Source organism: Limanda limanda, chromosome 4 (genome assembly GCF_963576545.1).
Source record: "Limanda limanda chromosome 4, fLimLim1.1, whole genome shotgun sequence".
Taxonomy (NCBI): Eukaryota; Metazoa; Chordata; class Actinopteri; order Pleuronectiformes; family Pleuronectidae; genus Limanda; species Limanda limanda.
Genome location: NC_083639.1, coordinates 5705160 through 5726635, shown reverse-complemented (window position 1 = coordinate 5726635; position 21476 = coordinate 5705160). Strand labels below are relative to the sequence as shown.

Sequence of the window (21476 nt, the reverse complement as noted above, 5' to 3'; positions counted from 1 at the left end):
TCTTTCAGAATTCTGTTAAGTACAGTAAGTTTTGACCTCTGGCTCCTGTCTGTGCGCATGAAACACTTTCCATCGCTCGTTTCAACTGTTTCCAGTTTGACCTTCAGCAGAATATTTGATCATCTCGTTTTAAATTCACGCGTTCAGGCAAAAGTTCGCTTTTTGCTGAATAAAGACAAAAGTGCTGATTCCTGCAAGGCCAAGGCGAAACATTTGAAGTCGCGAAAGTTTATTTTTATATTCCCAGCATCAACTATATTTTCCTAATCTCCACCCTCGCCTCGGTTCAGAGGGATTTTTTTTCTTTTCCTTTTTTTTCTATGTGCAGCTGCCATGTAGCAGAGGGAGGACCAGCTGGCTGAGGGAAGAGCCAGCCCGGGGAGTCAGTCACATTCCTGGCTGGGATTCAATGACTGAACCAGACACAAACAAACAGAGAGGGCGAGCGAGAGAGAGAGAGAGAGAGAGAGAGAGGAAGAGAGCGAGAAGGAGAGAGAGAGAGAGAGAGAGCGAGAAGGAGAGAGAGGGAGAGAGAGGGAGGAAGAGAGCGAGAAGGAGAGAGAGAGAGGGAGGAAGAGAGCGAGAAGGAGAGAGAGAGAGAGGGGGTAGACAGACTGAGAGAGAGAGAGAGAGAGAGAGAGAGAGAGAGAGAGAGAGAGAGAGAGAGAGAGAGAGAGAGAGAGCGAGCGAGAGAGGGGAGAGAGAGAGGGAGAGAGAGAGTACGCCAGACTGAGCAGACGAGTCGTATTCCGGGCGCACATTTCGGAGTGTGCGTAAAAGCGCACGGAAACACGAACTAACCCGAGATTACGCGTTGGATAAAGGACTTTTCCTCGGTACTCGGGACTTGTCGCCTCCGGTTCCGCCCTCGGACCGGAACTGGTTCACGAACTGGTTCACTTGAACCCAGCAGCAGCCCCTCGGGTTTTCTGAATGGACGCGCTGGGAAGAAGCTTCGTGGAAATGCGTGTTGTCGCGCTTGGGGCCGGATGCTGAGGACGCTCGGATCGCGATCGCTCGACTCCCGTCTCTCTCCACTGTGAGTCTGTGAACTCGGGTTCCAACATGGAGGGCAGCAGCTCCTCCAGCAGCTTCCAGCCGCATCCCGGACTCCAGCAAACTCTCAAGCAGTTCCACCTGAGCTCCATGCGCTCGCTCGGCGGACCGGCCGCCTTCTCCGCCCGCTGGCACCAGGACTCGCTCTTCGGCAAAGATGTGGACTCCAGCGAGATGCTGCTCTCCCTGCCCCCCCACACCCCCCCGGTGATGTCGGGTCCGCTCTTCATCCCGTCGGACCGCTCCACGGAGAGGTGCGAGACCCTGCTGGAGCGCGAGCCCGTGTCCTGCTTCGTAGTGGGGGGGGAGAAGCGCCTGTGCCTGCCCCAGATCCTCAACAGCGTGCTGAGGGACTTCTCCCTGCAGCAGATCAACTCGGTGTGCGACGACCTGCACATCTACTGCTCCCGCTGCACGGCGGAGCAGCTGGAGATCCTGAAGGTGGTCGGCATCCTGCCCTTCCCGGCGCCGTCCTGCGGGCTCATCACGCAGACGGACGCCGAGCGGCTGTGCAACGCGCTGATCCACGGAGGCTCGTACCCGCCGCGCTGCCACAAGGAGTTCGGGTCCCTGGAGCTGGAGCGGAGCGAGCGGAGCTTCAAGGTCTACCACGAGTGCTTCGGCCGCTGCAAGGGCTTGTTCGTCCCGGAGCTGTACACCGGCCCGGGGGCAGCCTGCGTGCAGTGCCTGGACTGCAGACTCATGTTCCCTCCGCACAAGTTTGTGGTGCACAGTCACAAGAGGCTGGAGAACCGGACGGTCCACTGGGGGTTCGACTCGGCCAACTGGCGGGCCTACGTGCTCCTGGACCCGGACTACACCGGCAAGGAGGAGAAGAGCCACCTGGAGCAGCTGCTCCGAGAGTCCAAAGGGAAGTACGACGTGACGCGCCGGCTGTCCGGTAAATCCTGCAGAGTAAGTCCGGTCTACTTCACCTCGTTGTTAACCTTCACTCTCCCAGGAATGTGAGACTTGATTGTGTTTGTATTGTTTACATGTTGATTTCCCAACAACCCCAAGTCTCCTACAACAACTACACTCATTAACATTCATTTCTAGGGAGGGGGGGCTTCCTCCTCATTAGACCTGGTCTCTGTCTGCTCTGATTGATTGTTTGCAGCTTGTATCTTGTGCAAGTGTTGCCAGTCTTATTAGTGGGAACCCCCCACCCCCCCAACAGATAATGCAAATCACATGTCACCTCACATCTTCCTGTGTGTGTCCCTCTCTAACTCCTGCACAGTGAAACACCTTCTAAACACACACTCACCTCATATATGTCTGAGAAGAGGTGACAGCCAAGCCTCCAAGCATCAGCTGACTCCCCTGAGCCTCCATACCCATCCTCCAAACCCCCCCAACCCCCACCACCTCCAACCCCCCAGGGTTAGCCAAGGGCATCTGCATTATGATAAATGGAGTCCCGATGATATATTTTATTAGAGTGCGAGGGGAGAGGGGGCAGGGGGAGCCCATTATGGTTTCACGAGGTGGGGAAGGGGGATACGAGTTTAATGAGGTTTGGGATATGGAAATGTGTGCGTGCGTGTGTGTGTGTAGGTGTGTGTGTGTGTGTGTGTCCCAGGGCCTGGACGGGATAAGATATGTTGTGGCCTTCCAGGCTCCTCTGCGTGGGTCAGAGATGTTTGGGACGTGGACAAAAGGTCCAGGAGCCGAGGTGGCTGTTCCTCCGTCACAGAGCAGCTGTTGTGTGGGACTCTGCTAATGACTGGACATCACTGTGAGCATCACCATGGAGCTGCTCCTCCACCAGGAGCCGCGGCCAGAAGATGTGTCACAGGGAAAAACCTCAGAACTCTCTCTCTTTTTTGAAAGAATCTTCAAGCACCAGAAGAAGGTTGTCAGCGTGAGAAGAGCTGTGGGGGGGTTGCTTCTTCTGTGTTTTTTGTTTTCAGTCAAGAGACATCCATGCTAAGCTCCGGAAGGCCTCTCAAGTTGATTGATATCACGTTTCCTCATAAATTGGATGCAGACTCCTGATAAAAAAAAGTCCCAAAATAACTGTCTGCACTGGAAACGACGAGCACCTGTGGTTGATTTCAAGGCAGAGCTCCTTCATGTTAGATCTTTTTCTCCAGAATGGTGAGCCCTGTGCTGACAGTCTTTGAGCCTGTGTGTGTGTGTGTGTGTGTGTTTGATACACACATTGTCCTGAGCATCATGGGGGGAGTGGCGCCGGATGCGGTGGTGGAGGGGGGGCCCGTGCGTGTTTGCTGTGGTTCACTGTCAGTCGTGTCCCAGTTAGCAGACAGGCCTGGTCCTCAGGGAGCTGCACACCAGCGCTCTGCCCATACATCAGGCTGACAGGCCGAGCTGCTGAAGGGCCGGACTCTGGCTCAGCTTAGCCACCAAACAAAAACTCAATGTTATCAGTCGGCCTCAGCCTCCCTCTGATGTCAGAGTGTTTTATTAATAAGAAGACAGAGCCTCAAAGGTTACCTCCTCCTGCCTGTGTCATCCGTCTAGACTCCCACCTCGGTCTGCTGTACCTGGGGGTCGGAGCGCGAGTGTTAATGGAGCTTGTGTTTTATTCGGAGCTATAGTTTTCAAAGTGGAGTTTTCTGAAGAGATCTAAGTGGGATTTGGATCGATCCCGGTTGTAATCGCTAAACTCTGGATGTAGAAAGTGATAACCCTTCATAACCGGTAATTTTTTGTTTAAACCGCAGACTCCTCCTCACAAAAGCAAGAGCCGGATCAGAGGAGGGAGTGAGGCCGGTGCACCTTTGTTTCTGTTCTGCATTAAACCCAGCATTTGGTCATTTAGCCCTTTTGCCTAATGTGCAGCTGAGGGCAGACGCTTTCATTCAGAAGACGCAGGCTGTTTGAGCCAGGCCTTGACATGTGTCGTCAAAGGGCCGTGACCCCTGACCTCTCCCCAAAGACACTGACCCAGCCTTCCCCCATTCTTTTCACACCGTCCAATCATAGGCCCTTGTATCCAGTCCACTGGCCAGATGGCAGTCTGATAAAGGATGCAGGGATATACAGTGGACAGATAACAAACACCTAACCCAACCTTCTGATAAAAACCCAATTGCTTTTATTCCTGCTGTTTATCTTGTATCTTGGATGACTTGAAACACAGACACCATGAACCAAAAAGGGAGAAATGTAAATTTAATAGAAACCCTGAATTTTTGAAATTCAAATGACTCGCTCCATTGTGCTGAACCTTGCGTGTTATAATTCAAATGTTAACTTTCAGATTAGCATGAAAATCTTTGAGAAAGAGGATTGGAATTGCAAAAACTTGTTTTCTTAAGCCAAAGTCAAATACTTCTGAGCATTAACTATAAGGAAAAAAAAATTCCCTAAGAAGTGAAGGCAATGCGATCAGTCATGTGACTGAGTGGAGAGTGAAACGGGACTCTGGAGGACTGTGTGGGCTCTCCTTAATGGAATGGATATTAAAGCCATTCAACTGAGGCCAATTTATGCTCTTTCTCATCCCATTGTTCTCCTCACTTGATGAAATTTGCCTCCGACCTGCAGCAACCCAATCAAGTGTGTGTCAAAGGGCGAAAGGTTGTGTGTTTTTGGTTATTAGCTAATATTAACTGTGATAGAATGAATTCATGAAAAAATATCTCCGTGCCGCTTGCTCTTCCTATGCAGAGGCTGTGTGTATATGTGCTTGTGTGGGGGCGTATTTATATATACAGCGAATGTATACGAGTGGGTTTGCATGTAAACAGCCGAGTGTAATGACTGGATCAGCTGTGCGAGCCAGATTAAAATGAGCTCTCTGCAGGCTCATTTCCATTCCCATCTGTCTGCTGACCTCTGGGAAACCATGAAAGCTGACGTGGTGCCTGTCTCTGGTCCTTGATGGGCCTGTCTGCCCACTGTGACCCAGCCAGCGTTGACCCAGCCGGCTAAGACCCGACACACCCACGTGGCTCAGATCAGCACTGAGTCAGTCTCATTTGGGTCAGGGTTAGCATAGCATTGAGCATATTTTATATTATATCAGTCCAGGTGCTGGGAATGCATGTTTTTGGTAGTTGGCTGTTATTCATCTTCTTCTTCTTGTCGTTCTCTGTGAATCATCATTCTTTTGAGAGCGTGTTGCCTGAGTCCACCCCCTCCCCTCCCCACCATCCACATAAAAGACCATCACCTTGTCTCAGCACTGACTGGACGGAGCTTCTTGGCCGGAGCAGGGCATGGGGGTGTCAGAAGCTCCCAGGGGTTGTGGCCTCCATTCTGGCAGAGGTGACCCCATGTTAAAAGGGTGTCAGCTGGGGTTCTGTCATGGGTGATGTGTGCTAAAGACCTGCCGCCTCCTTTGTCTGAGGGCCGCCCTTTCAGGGGCTGTGAAGTGCAGCCATTTCTCTTTGTTGGGCCCTTGTTTCTCTTAGGTGCTGTGTGGATAGGTCTGTAACCTCCAGCCTCTCCCAGGGTGGGAAATCCACGCTCGGGAGTTTGCCATGTCACTGGTTTCCTGGCTGTGGGCTCAAGACAGACAGGAGCCTGCACTGGTGTCTGCATGTCTGAGAGAGAGAGAGAGAGAGGATAATACTCCGATGTTATTGGTTAATATTGTTTTTTATTGATTCAGCAGAATCGTATAATGACGAGATGAACTTTCAAAGTTTCTGTTGACCCTACTAATGACCAAGTTATAAAAATCTATCTAAAGTAGCCATGGAAATGTAGTTTGACACATTAAGAGTTTGGTCGAAGGCAATATATAATGGGATTGGTTAACTGCTTTAAATATCAGTTTAATTATGTTTACATTTTTTATATTTTGATTCATGTTGATATCAGAAAAATATATTGTGCTGATTGTATCACACCATATCATCCTGGCAAATGTTGAATGAAATAGCGAGAACAAAATGAGGGTGCAATGAAATACACTATGAAACACAAATATATGTTTTTATAAACATTTATTTTGAAAAAAATAGGATACTGATTTTTACAAGACTGAGTTGTGCAGAAACAATGTTAGGACCTAACTTCATCCAGCCATTCATTAAAAGTTTTACACGTTTAGTGGATGAAAAACTTGATATTGCAACCTCGACATTCTCACAAAAGGAAGCAGGACCTGTTTCTATGTCGGATCATTTTCGGTGAGTTTTGCTCTGTTCGTCTTTGAGCCTCCATGACGCAGCACAGTGCTAATGTGTGAACGACTTTGTGTAGCTTGTGTAACTGAGGGAGGAGGATGATTAGTGCTGATCAGTGATGATGAGACCAGGGAGGAGATGAGCTCTGGCTGCGACTGCACTCAACGAGCCAGTCAACAACCCAGCCAGTCAGCCAGTCGCTCGCTTCGTTAGTGGCAGAACAGATGCCTGTATTGGGTTAGTGTTATTCCACCATCATCATCAATTCCTCCTCGATCACCTCCTGATTTCCAGCTCTGTGATTAAGAGTCAGGCCCATCTGGTGCAGAGACAGGAAATCCTGAAGTCTGCATCTGCTGCTGGCTGAGCTACTAATCTGCTGCAGTCGGAGGGGTGGTGGGGGTTTAAACTCTGATAATCCTACGTAACTCCTGGAATGCAGAGACCACAGTGCACATCAGAAGCGTCATCTCCTTTTGTACGGCTTCTTCAGGAAGCGCACGTAGACTGCACGTCAGCCGCCGACTCCCGACTTCCTCCTCCTCTGGCCCACTCGGAGCGTATTCACAATTTATAACCAGTCCCTCTGGAATTTTCTAATTAGAGCATGAATTAGAGATACTGCAGAGAGTATGTTGCATGTTACATGGAAAGAAACCAACAGAGCAATTGCACAAACCAAATTTTCTGATGAGACTTTAGAGGCTGAGCACGCGGACAGAATCGCACAATGTATCCTGTTGAATTCTTCCCTCTCTATGACCTAGAGCTGGAAGCTATGTTAGACCACATTGGAGATGTGCTAATGGAGCACCAGCCAGAGCAGAAGTAGGCCCTGCTGGTGCCATATGACAAATCGGCATGCTGCTCTCGCCTACAATCCGCCCACCGACCACCTCCAAAGCTATCAGGAGGATTAGCTCACGCAGCTAAACCAAACAGGCTGCTCAGTGTTCAGACAGCATTTGGTCCAAATCTGGTCCGCACCTCCTGTGTTGATCGCCAGCAGATCACAATCGGAGCCGCTATCAGCTCACTTGCTCAACTGGTGCGTTGCCAAGTCGCTTAACAAGTGCTGTCTGTGGCTGTGTGTGTGAGGGGAAAAAAGAAAAAAGGAGAACGAATGTTTTCGGGATTTACACGACTCCCGTGCTCTTCGGGATATGCATAATTTATTTTAGGATTAGGATGGTTTAGATTAACTTTGAATTCTCCGTCGAGTTCAGAAGACAGTGAAACACGGGGGGGGGGGGCACAGAGGTGTGAATGTCTGTCTGGTGACAGGGAGCCGTGGAAGTGGATCCTGGAGAAACATTTGGCATCGCAGACGTGTTCTGTGCACAATTGTCCGAGTTGGCAGGTGTGTGTGTGTGTGTTTGTGTGTGTGTGGGGGTGTGTACAGTATGTGTGTAATTTGGAGGCCTCTGTCAGAGTCCACGCTTGTTCAGGAAGGACTCACCCTCCGTTGGAGTCTGCTCCGTATGCTTGTGATTGGAGGGTGGCTGTGGTTGCTAAGCAGACCTGCTCTTCCTGTGCTAAATAAGAACTTCATGCTCTCTGGCTGGTGGGCTCAAAGAAGCGCGCCAGAACACACACACACACACACACACACAGGCTCACAAGCGTGCACACACTCACAGACACACACACAGACACACACAGTGTACGCACAGACCGCAGAGTTCTTAGACCTCTAAGTATCAGCACAGAGACCCGAGACCTCACCATCATCCATTCACTGCCCATCCTCTTTCATTGTGACCTCCACGCTGTGACTCCACCAGTCTCTCTTCCTCCTCCTCCACCTCCTGCTGCTTCTGCTTTCCTCTCTCCAACTCCTCCTCCACTCTGCATCACACACACACACACACACACACACACACACACACACACACACACACACACACACACACACTTCTCCCACAGGTCAGCACTGTATAAAGCTCCCCTCTCCATCACTGAGACCTCCTTGTCTGACACCTCCTCTGCACCACCACCATCACTCACCTCCTCCGTTTGACACCTCCTCAACGCTGTAGGACACACACAGACACACACAGACACACACACACAGACACACACACACAGACACACGCACACAGACGCAGACACAGGCTCGCCTCCTCTTCCTCCTCCATCTCGTATTGCACTCACCCCACACTGCATTATACTTAGATCTCCACCTCCACTGTAGTGAGCACATGCTGTATCAGTGGGAATTCAGACTGGCCTACATACGCTGCACATGCATCACTGTGTTGTTCCAGGGGCGTGAGGGCTGCTTGTCTTCTTTGGAAGAGATAAAAAATCACCATCTATCTTTTTTTGAATCATAAGATAGATAGATAGACAGACGGATAGATAGATAGATAGATAGATAGATAGATAGATAGATAGATAGATAGATAGATAGATAGATAGATAGATAGATAGATAGATAGATAGATAGATAGATAGATAGATAGATAGATAGATAGATAGATGGATAAATGGATTGTGCTTCTTTGTCAGGACGACCTCAGAACCAGGCTCCATCACCCGCCTGGTTTCAAGAGCCCCTAAGTGAACAAATCAGTGGGATCCACATTTCCAGCTCTCTCCTGTTTTGCCGTCGCCTCTCTATAGATGTCTATCATCTCACGTGTCGGCTGAGTGCCGCCAGGACATTGCATCTTAAAATCTTATCTAAGTGCACCATGTTTGGTTTTTTTGTCGTCTCCGGCCCTCTGCACATATTCTACTACCGGCCCGAACTGCATCAGCTCACAAACATCCCGGCGCTGTTTATCTCCGTGAGTTTGTTGGAAGGGGTCAGAGCTCCGGGCAGAACAATCAGTTCAGTGTGGGTTGGAGAGCTGCGAGCCCCCGTGTGCTCTTCAGACCAGCTCGACATGCTTTCTTGCGGAGATGGAGCAATGCAGCATTGTCAGCAGGCACCCGTATCAAATGAATTCAGCACAGCTGTCCAGGCAGACTCTTTTGCAGTGAAGGGGGGGCAGGGCAGTTATTTATTCAGTATTACAGTCACCCCAGGATCTGTCATGGTCCCTCTCCGCCACAGCATCATCTGGTCAGGTGGAACCTTCCCCTCCATCCTTTGACCTTGTTCTCCTTGTTCACCAGCTCATTTAAAAAACACACGACGCCGGTACCTCTGCAAATGCATCTCAGCGAGGAGTCGGCCGCTCGCCCCACCCTGCTCTCTCTCTCTCTCTCTTCCTGTCTGTATCGATACAGCGGGGGCCACATTCACAGAGACAGGCGTGCAGATGGGCCACAGCGGCTCACATGCTGAGGACACCTCTTTCCTCACTGCCCCCCTTCCTCTACACACGCCCTCTTTTCTTGCAGGTGTCTCATAGTCACAGGGTTGCCCCCCCGCACTGTGCTGGCTGTGCCGGCTGCCCAGCGGCCCACCTGCCTCCCTGCGCTTGTGGCATTGACAGGCGTCTGGCTTTATTTCCAGCCAGTCGACGAGCGCAGACACAGACAGCCGTGGCCTGAAATAGAGCGGGCCCACCCTTTATCCTATAATGAGGGGACTATTATAAGCCCTGTGTCTTAAGCAGTATATGGCCGGTGTCAAGAGACGAGCGAGCGCACACACATCATCTTGAAAAACGTCAAGCTGCTTTTCAGATTATCATCAAAAACAAGTAATCACCTCTCCTTTTGGCCGCCTTAATCGGCTGCACAGGAGTGTGTGTTTTAGTGTCAGATCATGTGACCTTTGATGAGCTGATCAAGCCCTTTTAACCTAAGCAGCTTAGAGGAAATATGAAGATTACCTGACAGTTTTAACTGGCCACAACACAAACAAACACAGGATAAGCAACTCACTGGCGACCAGGGATCAGTTGGTGGTGTTGAATCAGATTCAGAGACGATGGTCTGGTCGCTGGCATCTGTCCCATATGGAATGTATGAATTATTCCAGAGGTAAGAACAGGCCATTGTTGGTGCACTCATCTTCACAAAGATGGCCATCTCTGCATGTCCATATTTAATTCAGCCCTTTCAGCTGCTGAACTGTACAGTCTGCTGATATAATGAGTCCCTCCAAAGAGATTAGTCGCTCTATCATCAACGTCGCTCCCTAATTTCTCAGCCTTTGTTGTGGTGCAGGCTGTGCTAAATGGGATAAAGGGGCTTGGCCGGACACAGTGGGAGGAAGTGGCTTTTGTGTTGCCAGCAGGTGCAGTGGAATGACAGTGGGGTTTTTTTGGAGGACATATGAATGTGTGTGTGTGTGTGTGTGTGTGTGTGTGTGTGTGTGTGTGTTTGTTTGTTCAAATGCATGGCTGCATGTACACGTGTGTGCATGTCTGGCCGGGCCAGGAGGGGTTTGTGCTCCCCGAGTGCCGCTGAGATACACCAGGAACCTCTGGAGCTCGACTTGAACCCTCAATCACAGGGCTCCTCAGGGGTTTGCAGTAAATTCTTCAGGCGAATGGTTTTCTCTCCCCTTCCTCCTCCTCCTCCTCCTCATTTTCTCTCTCTCTGCTCACATCTGGTGAACAGCGCTAGCACCCCTGTCATCTTTTACTGCGTTGAGGTCATTTCCACCCTATCGGTAAAGTGGAAACACATGATGTGCAGGGTTCGGCCTTAATGGGGTGGGGCTGGCATGGACCAGCACTGACACAGCTTTACAGCCGAGAGCTGCCAAAACAGCCTTTCTGTGGAATGTATCCAACTTCCAAATGAAAGACATTTGGGGTAAATAATGTTGGAATACTTACATTACCCGTTGGACGCAGAACTACTATAATCAAGTGTGTTTTTTTCAGACATGTTAATGTTTTGTTCTGTAGCGCATGGTTTTAGATGTTTTCCGTTACAAGATGGAGCTCAGCCTGCAAGAGCAGCAGAGCAGAGCTGAACATGTCATTCATGACGCATTCAAATAAGACGACCGAGCATTGTTTGGACTTATAATGAAAACCAAACTCTGCAAGACATGCTTCTCCTTTTTAGAGTTTTTCTTTCTCTGGTCCAAGTTTTATTGACGACTTTAAATTCTTCCCCTCACATGCTTTTTCCGTCTTAATCCAATTTTTTTATTCCAGCCAGGGAGCTGGAAAGTCGGGTACAGACTCTGCAGCAGCAGATGCTTTGGATATAAAGGGTGTGTCCTCGAGTTTAATTGGGATTCTCCCTTAGCAATAATGTGGATTTCCTCAGTTCCGTTCCCCGCTGCGCCGTTCTTCTTCAAACGCTTCACACCACAGCTCGCAGTGTTTGTCATTGTCAGGAATCTGTGCTTGTGTCATTTGTGAAAACTCAGCTCTGCCATCTGACACATTCTGCTTGATTTTCCTGACGGTGCACGATTAGTATCAGCTTCAAGTGAATTATTTCTTCTGTCACGTTGGCTGCTCTTTAAAGTAACCTTGTCTCTTTTTGCTTGTTACTATCTTTTTATTCCGGTAATGTCGTGAAACCACAGAGCTAAAAACACGCTTTCCACTGTCCGATAATGGGTTGCTGGAGTATCTCTATAGAATAAACAGTTTGTAAAGGAGTTTTTCTGTCCCACTCTGTAGATCTCAGTGTGTCTCCCAGCGAATTCCAGTCACACTGTGGTTTCCATTTTGTGGTAGACAGGGCTGCAGTGTAAAAAGGGGGTGGCCTGCAGTCAGTCAGTCACTGCAGTCTGTGGGCTGACTGCAGGCCGAGTGTACGGCTGCTCGGAGCAGCTGCATGGATTTTGATTCCCGCCATCCAACAGGACTCCATCATAGACTGCAGCAGTACACTCGTTATTGAGGGCACACACTCCTGTGCTGCATGCCTCCGTCCTCATTACCTCTGCAGCAGCTCAGCTCCCCCCCTTTGTTCTCTCTCTTGGCTTGAAACTGGAGAATATGGAGAGAAGTGCTGAGGCTGCAGTTAGCTCGGCTGCCCACAACTTCTGCTGCACAGGAGAAAACATAGCGCAGACAGCCAGCACCCCCCAAAGCCCTCTTGTCTACATATTTCAGCAAAGCCAACGCTCAGGGGATGCTCCGGTTTAATTCATCATTCCTTGACTTGGATGTCGGCTGCTTTGCCCAGTGTTTCTTACTCTGTCTTTGCTGCTTCTGTCACTTGCCTGGATTAAATATTTCACCCTGGGGTGTATCTGTTGCCCCACTGACCAAATGCCCTCATGGCCAATCTGCTGCGTGAAGGGTCTCATAGACTTGTTCCTCCGAGGCGTTAAACAGCAGCCGCGCAGAGTGGCTGGAGGGACAGTAAACTTTTATCACACTAATAACCCACAGTCACAGCTACCCTAATGGCTTAGGTAGCCATGTCAGGGGTTGCCTGGAGGTCAGGTTGAATTGCAGGACATAAACCGGTAGAACAAATAAAGAAAGAAGGAAAAAAAGAGGAGGAGGGGCATCTGAGGTGAGCAGAGGGTAAGAAAGTTGTTATAGGAAGAGCAGATAATCACTTAAATTGATTTGTCGTAAAAGGAAGCCATTGATTTGGCCTACTCTGTTATGAGTGGGCAATCTGTGGCCTTTTAACCCCGTTTCCCACCCAACTCTGCACACTCTTAAAACTTGGACTGAGCAATGCCGTCAAAGGGCACAACTCCCACACAAGTGACAACTGAGTGAAAAGACTTTTGCGCAGCACTCGATGAAAACATCGCTCACAGAAGTCGCAGTGTGCGAGAGGGGGATTTGTTAATGGAGTTCAGATCTAAACTTCTTTTTTTCTCAGATTCCTCTCCCTCTGGCTGAGGTGGACGGGTCTTGAGAGTGTTTGTTTTAGGTGAAGTCAGTGCTGGAACAGAATGTTGCTAACCGCAGGCCAGACTGTGGTTCTGCGGTTCAGCTTCGACCTGAATGCAGACGGCTCTGTTTGTTTTGCTTTTCCGTTTCTCAGGGAGAAATTTAGACGCTGCCAAAGTCCTGCGCTCACACCCAAGGCACGCAAATAAAAACCCCTTTACACAGAAAAAGAAAAAGAAAATTGTACCTGGGTGTAGTCGTGCTACATCTGGACTTCGACGCCGCCTCAGCGCAGGGGTGCACGGCTGTCTCTGCTGTCCGGCTCTCATCTTGTAAAAGGGCTCTTTGGGAGATGAGATGGCATTTGATTGTTTCCGTGGCAGGATGTTTGTGTGTTTTGTTCCAAGCCTTTTCATAAATAGCAGTTTTTATGTTGCTGAGGTCAACTGGTTTTACTAGACTGGAGAGGCAAGTCCAGAGGCAAGGAGGCCTCCCCGCCATCTGGCAGCCATAAAAGGGGGAGCAGGAGGTTTTTTAGTGGGGGTTTATGGGATGGCAGGGTGAGACACTGAGGGGAAGGGAGACAGAGTGGATGGTGGACTCTGGTTGCCCCCGAGCTGCAAAGCTTCCTCCACAGTCTGAATGACAGGTCAGAAGTTCATTGCCTTTTTTTCACCCTGCATCTGCCTTGTAAGGTGAAGGAGGTGACGCTTGGTTCAGAGTTCGAGGGCAAAGGAGTGGACGTCACTGTGAAACTGTTATCACTGCCCTGGATAAAGATGTATTCCCGGCCAGAGATCCTCCCTTTGATTTTATGAGCTTGCTGTATTTTTTAAAAAGTGTTTCAGAAGAATGTACCTCAGCTCGTGTGTGCGTGTGTCAAGGCGACAAGCTTGTTAGGCGATGCAGAAAATCAGACCTGAGTCCTACAGATGGTGCAGAATTATGTGGCTGCATTAACACTGGTGATTCAATGGCTTGGTGTTGCTTGGGTATGTGTCACCCTCTGCACCAAAGTTTTTCTGTGTGCGACTGCAGATCTCTTTTTGTCCAGAAACAGCCTCATCCAGTCAGGTGGCGACTTCATTTCGTGTGCACGTATGACTGAAGTGGGAATAACAACATTGTTAGGCCATGAAAATACTGGAGTTTGAGCCCGGTGAGATTGTCATGGAGATTTCAGAGATGAAGACACTCCTGAGAATCTCAGTTATGTTCTGCTGGAAGATTTCTCCCTTTTTTTTAAGAGCCTGAGCTGGAGCTGCCTGGTCGCTCTGAAGCTGGAGGCCCGGCCTTATAGGTTTTCCAGAATGGGGTTATCATTGCAGAGGACTGTGCTGCTTTGCTGACTTTGGCACTGATACCTCCCATAGAGATTTCATCTCTTGTTATTCTGCAGCTGAGATGTGTTAACCCTTTAGCCCCTTCAAGATATTTAGCTAATCAAAGGATGCGGAGCTTTGTAATACCAACTTCAACCGTGCGAAACAACATTATTTGTATTGATGTATGCAATATGAACCCTTATATTGAAAAGTAAGAGTGAAAGTCGATATATTTTTTGTGTAAATTATTCATATTGACTTTGATCTCTTGCCAGTTTTGGGGCTGGATCCTTCAGACCCTCGGCCGCTTCACACACTTTGTGTATGAAGAGAAGAAAAGTGCTGACAGCAGAAAGAACGAGTGTGTTTGGCAGGCACGCCCTCGTAGGTTTCTGTGTCACTCAACTCTATTAAATTTTTAATCATTTCCTTGCTGTGGTATAGAGCTCAACATGGCCCTGCTCGGTCACACACTGTTAGGTCTCTCATGCTCTGTGCAACTCATAAAACAGGAGGGAGAGAAACGGGAAGGTGGGGATCTCCTCTAATTCACAAAAAAATCTGCTGTAACACGGTGAGACTTCTGATTTATCTTGTCTCTCACCTTTTACTCATTATTGCTGAAAAATAAACTCAGCAGGAGTGAATGCAAAATTAACACTGATGCTTCATGTCTCTAGTAGAGCTGCAACAATCAGACGCTCAAAGGGTAATTTCATAATTTACTTTTTCTCCCAAGCAGATATCTTTGATTATTCCCCCCTGTGCAGCATTTTGAACTGTTGGTCAGACAGAACAGGACTTTTGATAACACACTCAAACTGTGGCAGATCCCCCCCCCCCCTCCAGAGTCCAACACCACAGTACTATCTATATACATATTATTAGGTTTATTGGAGTGTCTCCAAAAAATTATCATGTCAATGGGATTAAATGAACTCATAATGCTCAGAGCATTGATTGCACTTGACAAACTTTGGAGAAAGCATCAAAGGCACCTTCAAAAGCAGCCGCAGTGAAAGCGACCCGCTGAGAGCCTCTCCACATACTTCGGCGTGTTTATTCCCTCGCATTCTGCATCCCGTCGGCATCGCAGGCGTCAAGAAAAGAAGGTGAAAGAGAAGCGCTGGCCCCTGACTGAGAGGCTGGAGATGAGGGACTGTTCTCTTGCTTTAGTGGTTCCGTCCACTGCAGTGATTCAGGGGATAGAAATGTGGCCTGTGTCTCTTTAAGAGCGCTGGCCTGTCTGCAGAATGCATCAGTCCTGTGGAGCAGACACAGGCCAGCAGGAGGAGGGGGGCGAAGGGAGGAGCGTGGGGCCGCGCGGAGGGAGGAACAAAGACAGGAGGGAACAGCCGCAGTCTGGGCTTCCAGCCTCCTGGCTAGACTGCTGAAAGTTATTATTGAGTTCCTGTGTAGGGCCTCCCCTCCCTGTGGCATACTCCTCTGTGCTCACTACGAGGTAGACGGGGAGTGCGGGAGAGGCAAAGAGAGGAGTTGGCAGCCTCCCATGCTCCTTTGCAGTGACCTTATATGCAACAAATAATGGATAATATTGTTTGATTCCGTGTTTGAGCAAGGTTGAAGCCTCTGAAAGGCCGAGAGCATGAGCCACACATGCTAGCGGCCGTACAGCTGCTCCACAGCAGCTGAAACTGCAGCCGAGCTCGCTGCCGGCTTAAGTTACAGTTTCGCAGACATGTCCTGTTTTCTTAGGAATGGCCTTAACTAGTCAAGACAAGAAGGTTGACGGTTCACCAATGAGAAAGCGGTGAACTAAATCCTCTGCTGGCGTGCTAGGTGATGAGTAGGATTCAAGGACAGGTGGTGGGAGCACGTCAACGTCTCTTTCAGTAACTTTGTCTTTACAGTGAGCGGCAGCAATGTATAAAAAAAAAAAATGTGCCTTCTTAAAACATCAGAGTAGAAATAAAGAGTTTTAATCGTATTTTTAGAACAAGCTAGTTTGCATTTTTGGCAACACTCTGTGTAATTTACTTTCTTGTAGGTTACGTTGTCAGTGTCCGGCCTGGAGAATAGCTTTGTGGGTAAAAGCCGTGGACGTTTGATAGTTGTACACATGCTGCCCTGTTCTCAGGCCTGTGCCTGCCTGCAACACTAATCCCTGGCCTGCCTTCCCCTTTAGTGGCTACATTAGAGCCACAAAGCGCCTGCGTCCTTCCAGCTCAGCCCACCAAGAGAGGGACAGACTTTTACGTAACGCTCCGTCCGGTGTATTTGTTCTGGACCTGCTGTTGCTTTAAGCAAGGCTCCGTCAGGTTTACAGTACCCAGCTGCTGCCTTGTCCTACTGTACCCAAACGTGTATCAATCGTGGTTCTAGCTCACGAAAAGCCAGAACGGATGCAGCACCTGAGGCCCGGGGGGGGGGGGGGGGTGAGCATGGCTGTTTCCCTCGCACATATCTCCCGTAGCATGTCACATGTGCCCGGATTAATCCCTGCATGCGTCTTCATTCACGGTCAATGTGATAATTCGGCCTGTGTTTCTCGGGCGGCGTTTGCAGGAAAGCTGGTCGGGGGGGGAACCCTGGCGCTGCAATGGGTATTTTGTGGAGTTCTGTTTGTTGAGTCAGAGCTTAGTTGGGCTCTACTGTTATGTGGTTGCCATGGAGAAAAACACAGGCTCTTGTGCAATAAAATCATCCAGGAAAAGACATTTCCAAGAAAATTTCAGAGTCAAGAAACAGACGGCAAATTGCAGAATTCATGAGGTGCTGCGGTCCACCCCCCCCCGCCCGTCTCAGCTCGCCATTTTAGAGCGCTCGTATTCGTTTTTATGGAAGCTGTGAGGCGCGAGCCCTCTCACCTAATTACTTCTGTAAGCAGATATGTTTTCCTAACGGAGGAGGGAAACAAAACCAGTGTTTAAGGATGGAATGTGTGATCTTAGGAGCGGATGTTGTGGGTGTTTTATCCCCTATTTCCCTTACAGACAATTCCTCGAACAAGTGGAAACAAGTGAAATGCTATTTGATCTCTGTCAGATATTACTGTATACACATACTTGAGCTGTGAGGCCCCCCCCGTAGGTTCGAGTCCGACCGTCCCTCTGCCAGAGAGAGGCGAGCGATTTCAGAGGAAACTCCCAGTGTAGTTAAGAAAATGTGTCGACAGTTAATTGGTTAAAACACTTAAAAACCCACTGGCTTTCTTCATATTTTTCTCCTTTCAGTCACGTCAAGGCTCCTCACTGCTCTTCATTATGAGCCCGTTACCCTCAATGTTTCCTGCCTGTCTGAATCGGCCCATTTGCGCTTTTCAAATAGTGGAGCTCTCTGGCGGATGCTTTTAAGTGTGAGAAAAATACCTAATTTATAATGGCGACGTATAAAAAAAGGTGTGATCCTCTCTCTCAAGGTTCAAGCTAAATTCGAAGTTCAAAGCTAATTCTTCCGACACCGGGAATCCGCAGCACTTAATAGTATGTCATTGTTTGAGTGGTCAGACAAACAACAGGGCTGCAGAGTGGGTCTTCTAACCTGGAGACCATGAAGGCAGCATTTCAGCAGAATGCAATCGGAGCGGGATCTATAAATTTCAGCAGGATTTATTACCTCGGTTCAACCAATTAGCTCCCGAGCGGTTTCTCGGGACGGCGTTGGTGAAATGACATCACATGGGACCCTGTGAGCAGTGACCCTAACTTCACCTCACCCTCTCACAGCTTTTATGGCCCCCTCCCCTAAATTCCCCCCCTCTGCTCCCATCCCATCCCCTCACACCTCTTAACCTCTGGTATTTATCCCATTTTCATCTTTCCAAATAAACCTGCCACCTGCCCTCGTCTCCACTGGCTGCTCGGGGGGGCACGTGGTCATGGGGCTCAGCTTACCGTGAAGCCACGGTGGCACAGACCCCAGCTCAGCTGACCGGTGAAGTGCTTTACCAAAAAAAAAAATACTCCAAACGTCATTGGTATCATGCTGATTTGTTCATGGCTTAAATTGGCTGCGTGTTAGCGTGTCGATTATTAACATTTCTGTGATCACGTTCTAATTATGGGATCTAATGAAAGTCAGTGTTAGTGAGCAATATATCATCATAGACCTCAATTTAATTGACCGATCCATCAATTTATTTATTGAGAAAATAATTGGCAGATAAAAAGAGGATGAGAATAATAATTAATTGCGACATGGCGACAAGACATAACCCCTCTGAGGATCAAACATATCCTCATCAACGAGCACGAATTTCATTTTTACGTTATTAATTTTAACTCAGAGCAAGAAAAAAGTCATATATCACAAGAGAGTTTTTTTTTACATTTTTTTACTGATTTAAAAAACATTACATATAAATTGTTGCTCAGGAGTCATTAAGGACAATGGTGACCAGTTTTATCCGCCTGTACTTAGTGGTTAACATGGAGCTCTGACCGTCCATCTGGCCCGTCAATCTCTCGGACACTGGAGGTCTAGACCCGCTGATCCTTGCCTGTTGCAACCAAACAGTCTGCGTGCGAGTTGCTCTCCCTCCCCTCCCTAAACCCAGACCTCCTCCTGCCCTGACTCCTTCCCTCTGCCCTGCGAGGGAGACGCAGAGGAGTCATCCAGTACCAGGTACTGCGGGTGATATAATGGTCTGTGTATTTGGAGCTGGTGCTGTTTGGGTTGTGGAGAGGTTATCCAGTGACATTTTAATCGTCTTTCCGCCTTCTTTCCCGTGGCATTAGTATTAATCTGCGGGATTAAAACTCAGCCAGTCAGACATTGGACTTACTGTCTTGTTATAGAGCAGAGGGGTAGCGTGCTAGCGGCGAGAATGGCGGCGCACACTTCCCTGCGTACGGGCGGGGGTGCTTATCAGTGACAAACCAAGGTCTTCAGCCTGGTGACATCAGTCCACTGATGAGAGAAAGGCTTGGTAACATGTCGGACTGCCGGGGAAGGGACAGAGCTTTTCTTTTTGTTTTTATCAAAAAGAAACCACAGATTTTCAGTTGTCTGTTTTATTCGTCTGCAAATACAAACCCACAGATTTTCAACACTCTTCAATCTTGTAATAGTTTATTACTGGAACTATTTTAGTACAAACCAAAGAAAAGGTCTTTTTACTTTTCATGGAAGATACTTTTCAGTTTCTGAAATCCATGTAACGTCCTAATGGTCTCTAGAAAAGCTTCATGATGAGACATTATACATAATCTCATTATGGCCCATTACATTTGAAAAACCAGGGCATTTACACACATAATGGGCGAGACAAAGCATGCTACTGCGTTGCATCATGGGAAATGTATAGGATCTAGCATTTCGAAGCTTGGGGACTAAAAGCCAGGATATTTCGGCCCCTTCTGCTTCCATGTCGACCATTCATCTTTTAATTTGACCTGAGGAAGTCCTCCTATCCTCGATGAATGTCCAATACTAAATCACTGGAATTCCATTTAAAAGAACTCTATTAAGAGGCTTAAACATTTTGCAATTCCTCTATCGTGAACCTTTGGTTCGCTCCACTTCTTGGAAAAAGGGAAAGACCTCAACCTAGATATTTCTTTTTGTTGTGAAACACGCCCATTTATTTCAAAACCCTTCTGTACTTACCCAGAATTATTGTTCAAATTAAGCCAAAATTACAAATATCTTTGTTGTGTGTCCTTGTGAATATCATCAAGGCAAACTGAGCTTTGTTCTTTTTATATTTAGAAATCACATCCTTGATTATTTATGACAACAAATAAGCTGTCACTGCTGTTAGGTGCAAGAGCTACTGTTTTCAATCGAGAGGTGTAAGTTCTAATTTACACATTAGGAATCATACAGAAGCCTTTTTAAAACCGTGAGTATTGTCTTAAAAAGCCAATGTGAATTATAATTACATTGAACGTTATCATACTAAATGTAGGTGAGTTACAGACCTTTTAAAAAAAAAAAAAAAATACCCAAATGCATTACCAGCAGAGACTCGGATGAGGGTCAGTGTAATGCCTAGGGATTAAGCTTGCATGGCAAAGATGGCGTTGGCACTGCTGCAGAACAGAGATCAAGTTCTGTGAAGGCACGCACACAAGTATGAAAGTCAGGATGCAACCACAGAAACGCGTCAAACGTTCTGCAGTGACCGCTGCACGATACTTGATAGAGTTTTTAATTTTGGAACAACGCTTTCTCTATTTTAGGTGTGGGGAGTATTCTCGAACATGCCTGGTCTGGGAACCATTTTAGAGGCTCTGAAAAAAGACCTTCTCAGAGCTCGTCCCTTAATTCAGCTCAAGGGCACATAGGCAATCTGAATTACGGCCGAGTATTCCGGTGGAGCTGCAGCCGAAACCACCTGGTCACGGCTCGTTCTTCGATCAATACATGCTGGTGAATAGGAGATGAGAAAGAGACGAGAAAAACTGAAATATCAGCAGCATTTACATAACTAAATATTTCATTTCTTTGGCTCTAAGCCGAAAACAAGTCACGTTACTCTTACTCTCAACAAAAACTAGAGCGGTAATTGGCTTATAAATTGAATTTCCTCACAATATCTCAGACGATTTCTTTTTATTTATTTATGATGTTCTTGAAAGTTGCGTGAATGTGTTTCGAGTATTTAAATTAATGTTAGCCCTTCATGAGCACTAAATGAAATCCTATAAATATGTAACCTCTCTTCTCTCTCTCTCTCTCTCTCATTCTCTCCCTCTCTCTCTCTCGTTAACCTTCATCCCCTCCGGTTAGCACTGCAGCTGCCCCTACATTATAAGTGTGCTAAATGTGAACAGAAGCATAAAGACATTGTGTGTGTGTGTTGTGTGTGTTCCACATCCTTTTGTCTTCCGTCAGATTTTGCAATGTAATGTTTAATTCTCTTATTCCAATAGTGCAGCAGGGGGCTCAGACAACTATCTGCTGAATTTGGCGCTATGTACATCTATAAATACACCAGTCACAGAGCATGTTTCATTTCCTAAGATTACTTTGTCTCACAACCATACCAAACATGCCCATGCTAATAATGTGTAATCTGCAGTGACATCTGTTTCTTGTCTTGCTCATGTCTTTTAGTTTAGGGTTTCCATGTCTGCTGAAATAACTTATGAGCCCTTTTTTACCGTGAGGTCATCCTCTGAGGGAAAGGAGTGCTTTGGACTCCACTATCAACACACTGTGTGAGAGGCAGGCAGGCAGGCTGCGGGCGGCCGGGCATGTCTTGCTGTTGTTATGGCTGCCATGTTTGGACCTGAATTGGAATTCATTTCCCGCCGCACGGTTGTACAATAATCTTCCTTTTTGTTTGCTCTTGCCAACGA

The 21476-nt window shown here is 47.9% G+C and overlaps 1 protein-coding gene across 1 annotated transcript in view; it reads left to right on the top strand.

The window, feature by feature from the left end:
• Positions 1 to 707: 707 nt before the first annotated feature.
• The window catches only part of plch2b (phospholipase C, eta 2b), a 41022-nt gene continuing 20253 nt past the window's right edge, over positions 708 to 21476 (top strand). Inside the window, exon 1 of the mRNA XM_061069173.1 lies at positions 708 to 1971. Coding sequence (XP_060925156.1) covers positions 1066 to 1971 — 906 coding nt within the window. The 5' untranslated portion in view covers positions 708 to 1065. The remainder of the gene's footprint in view (positions 1972 to 21476) is intronic.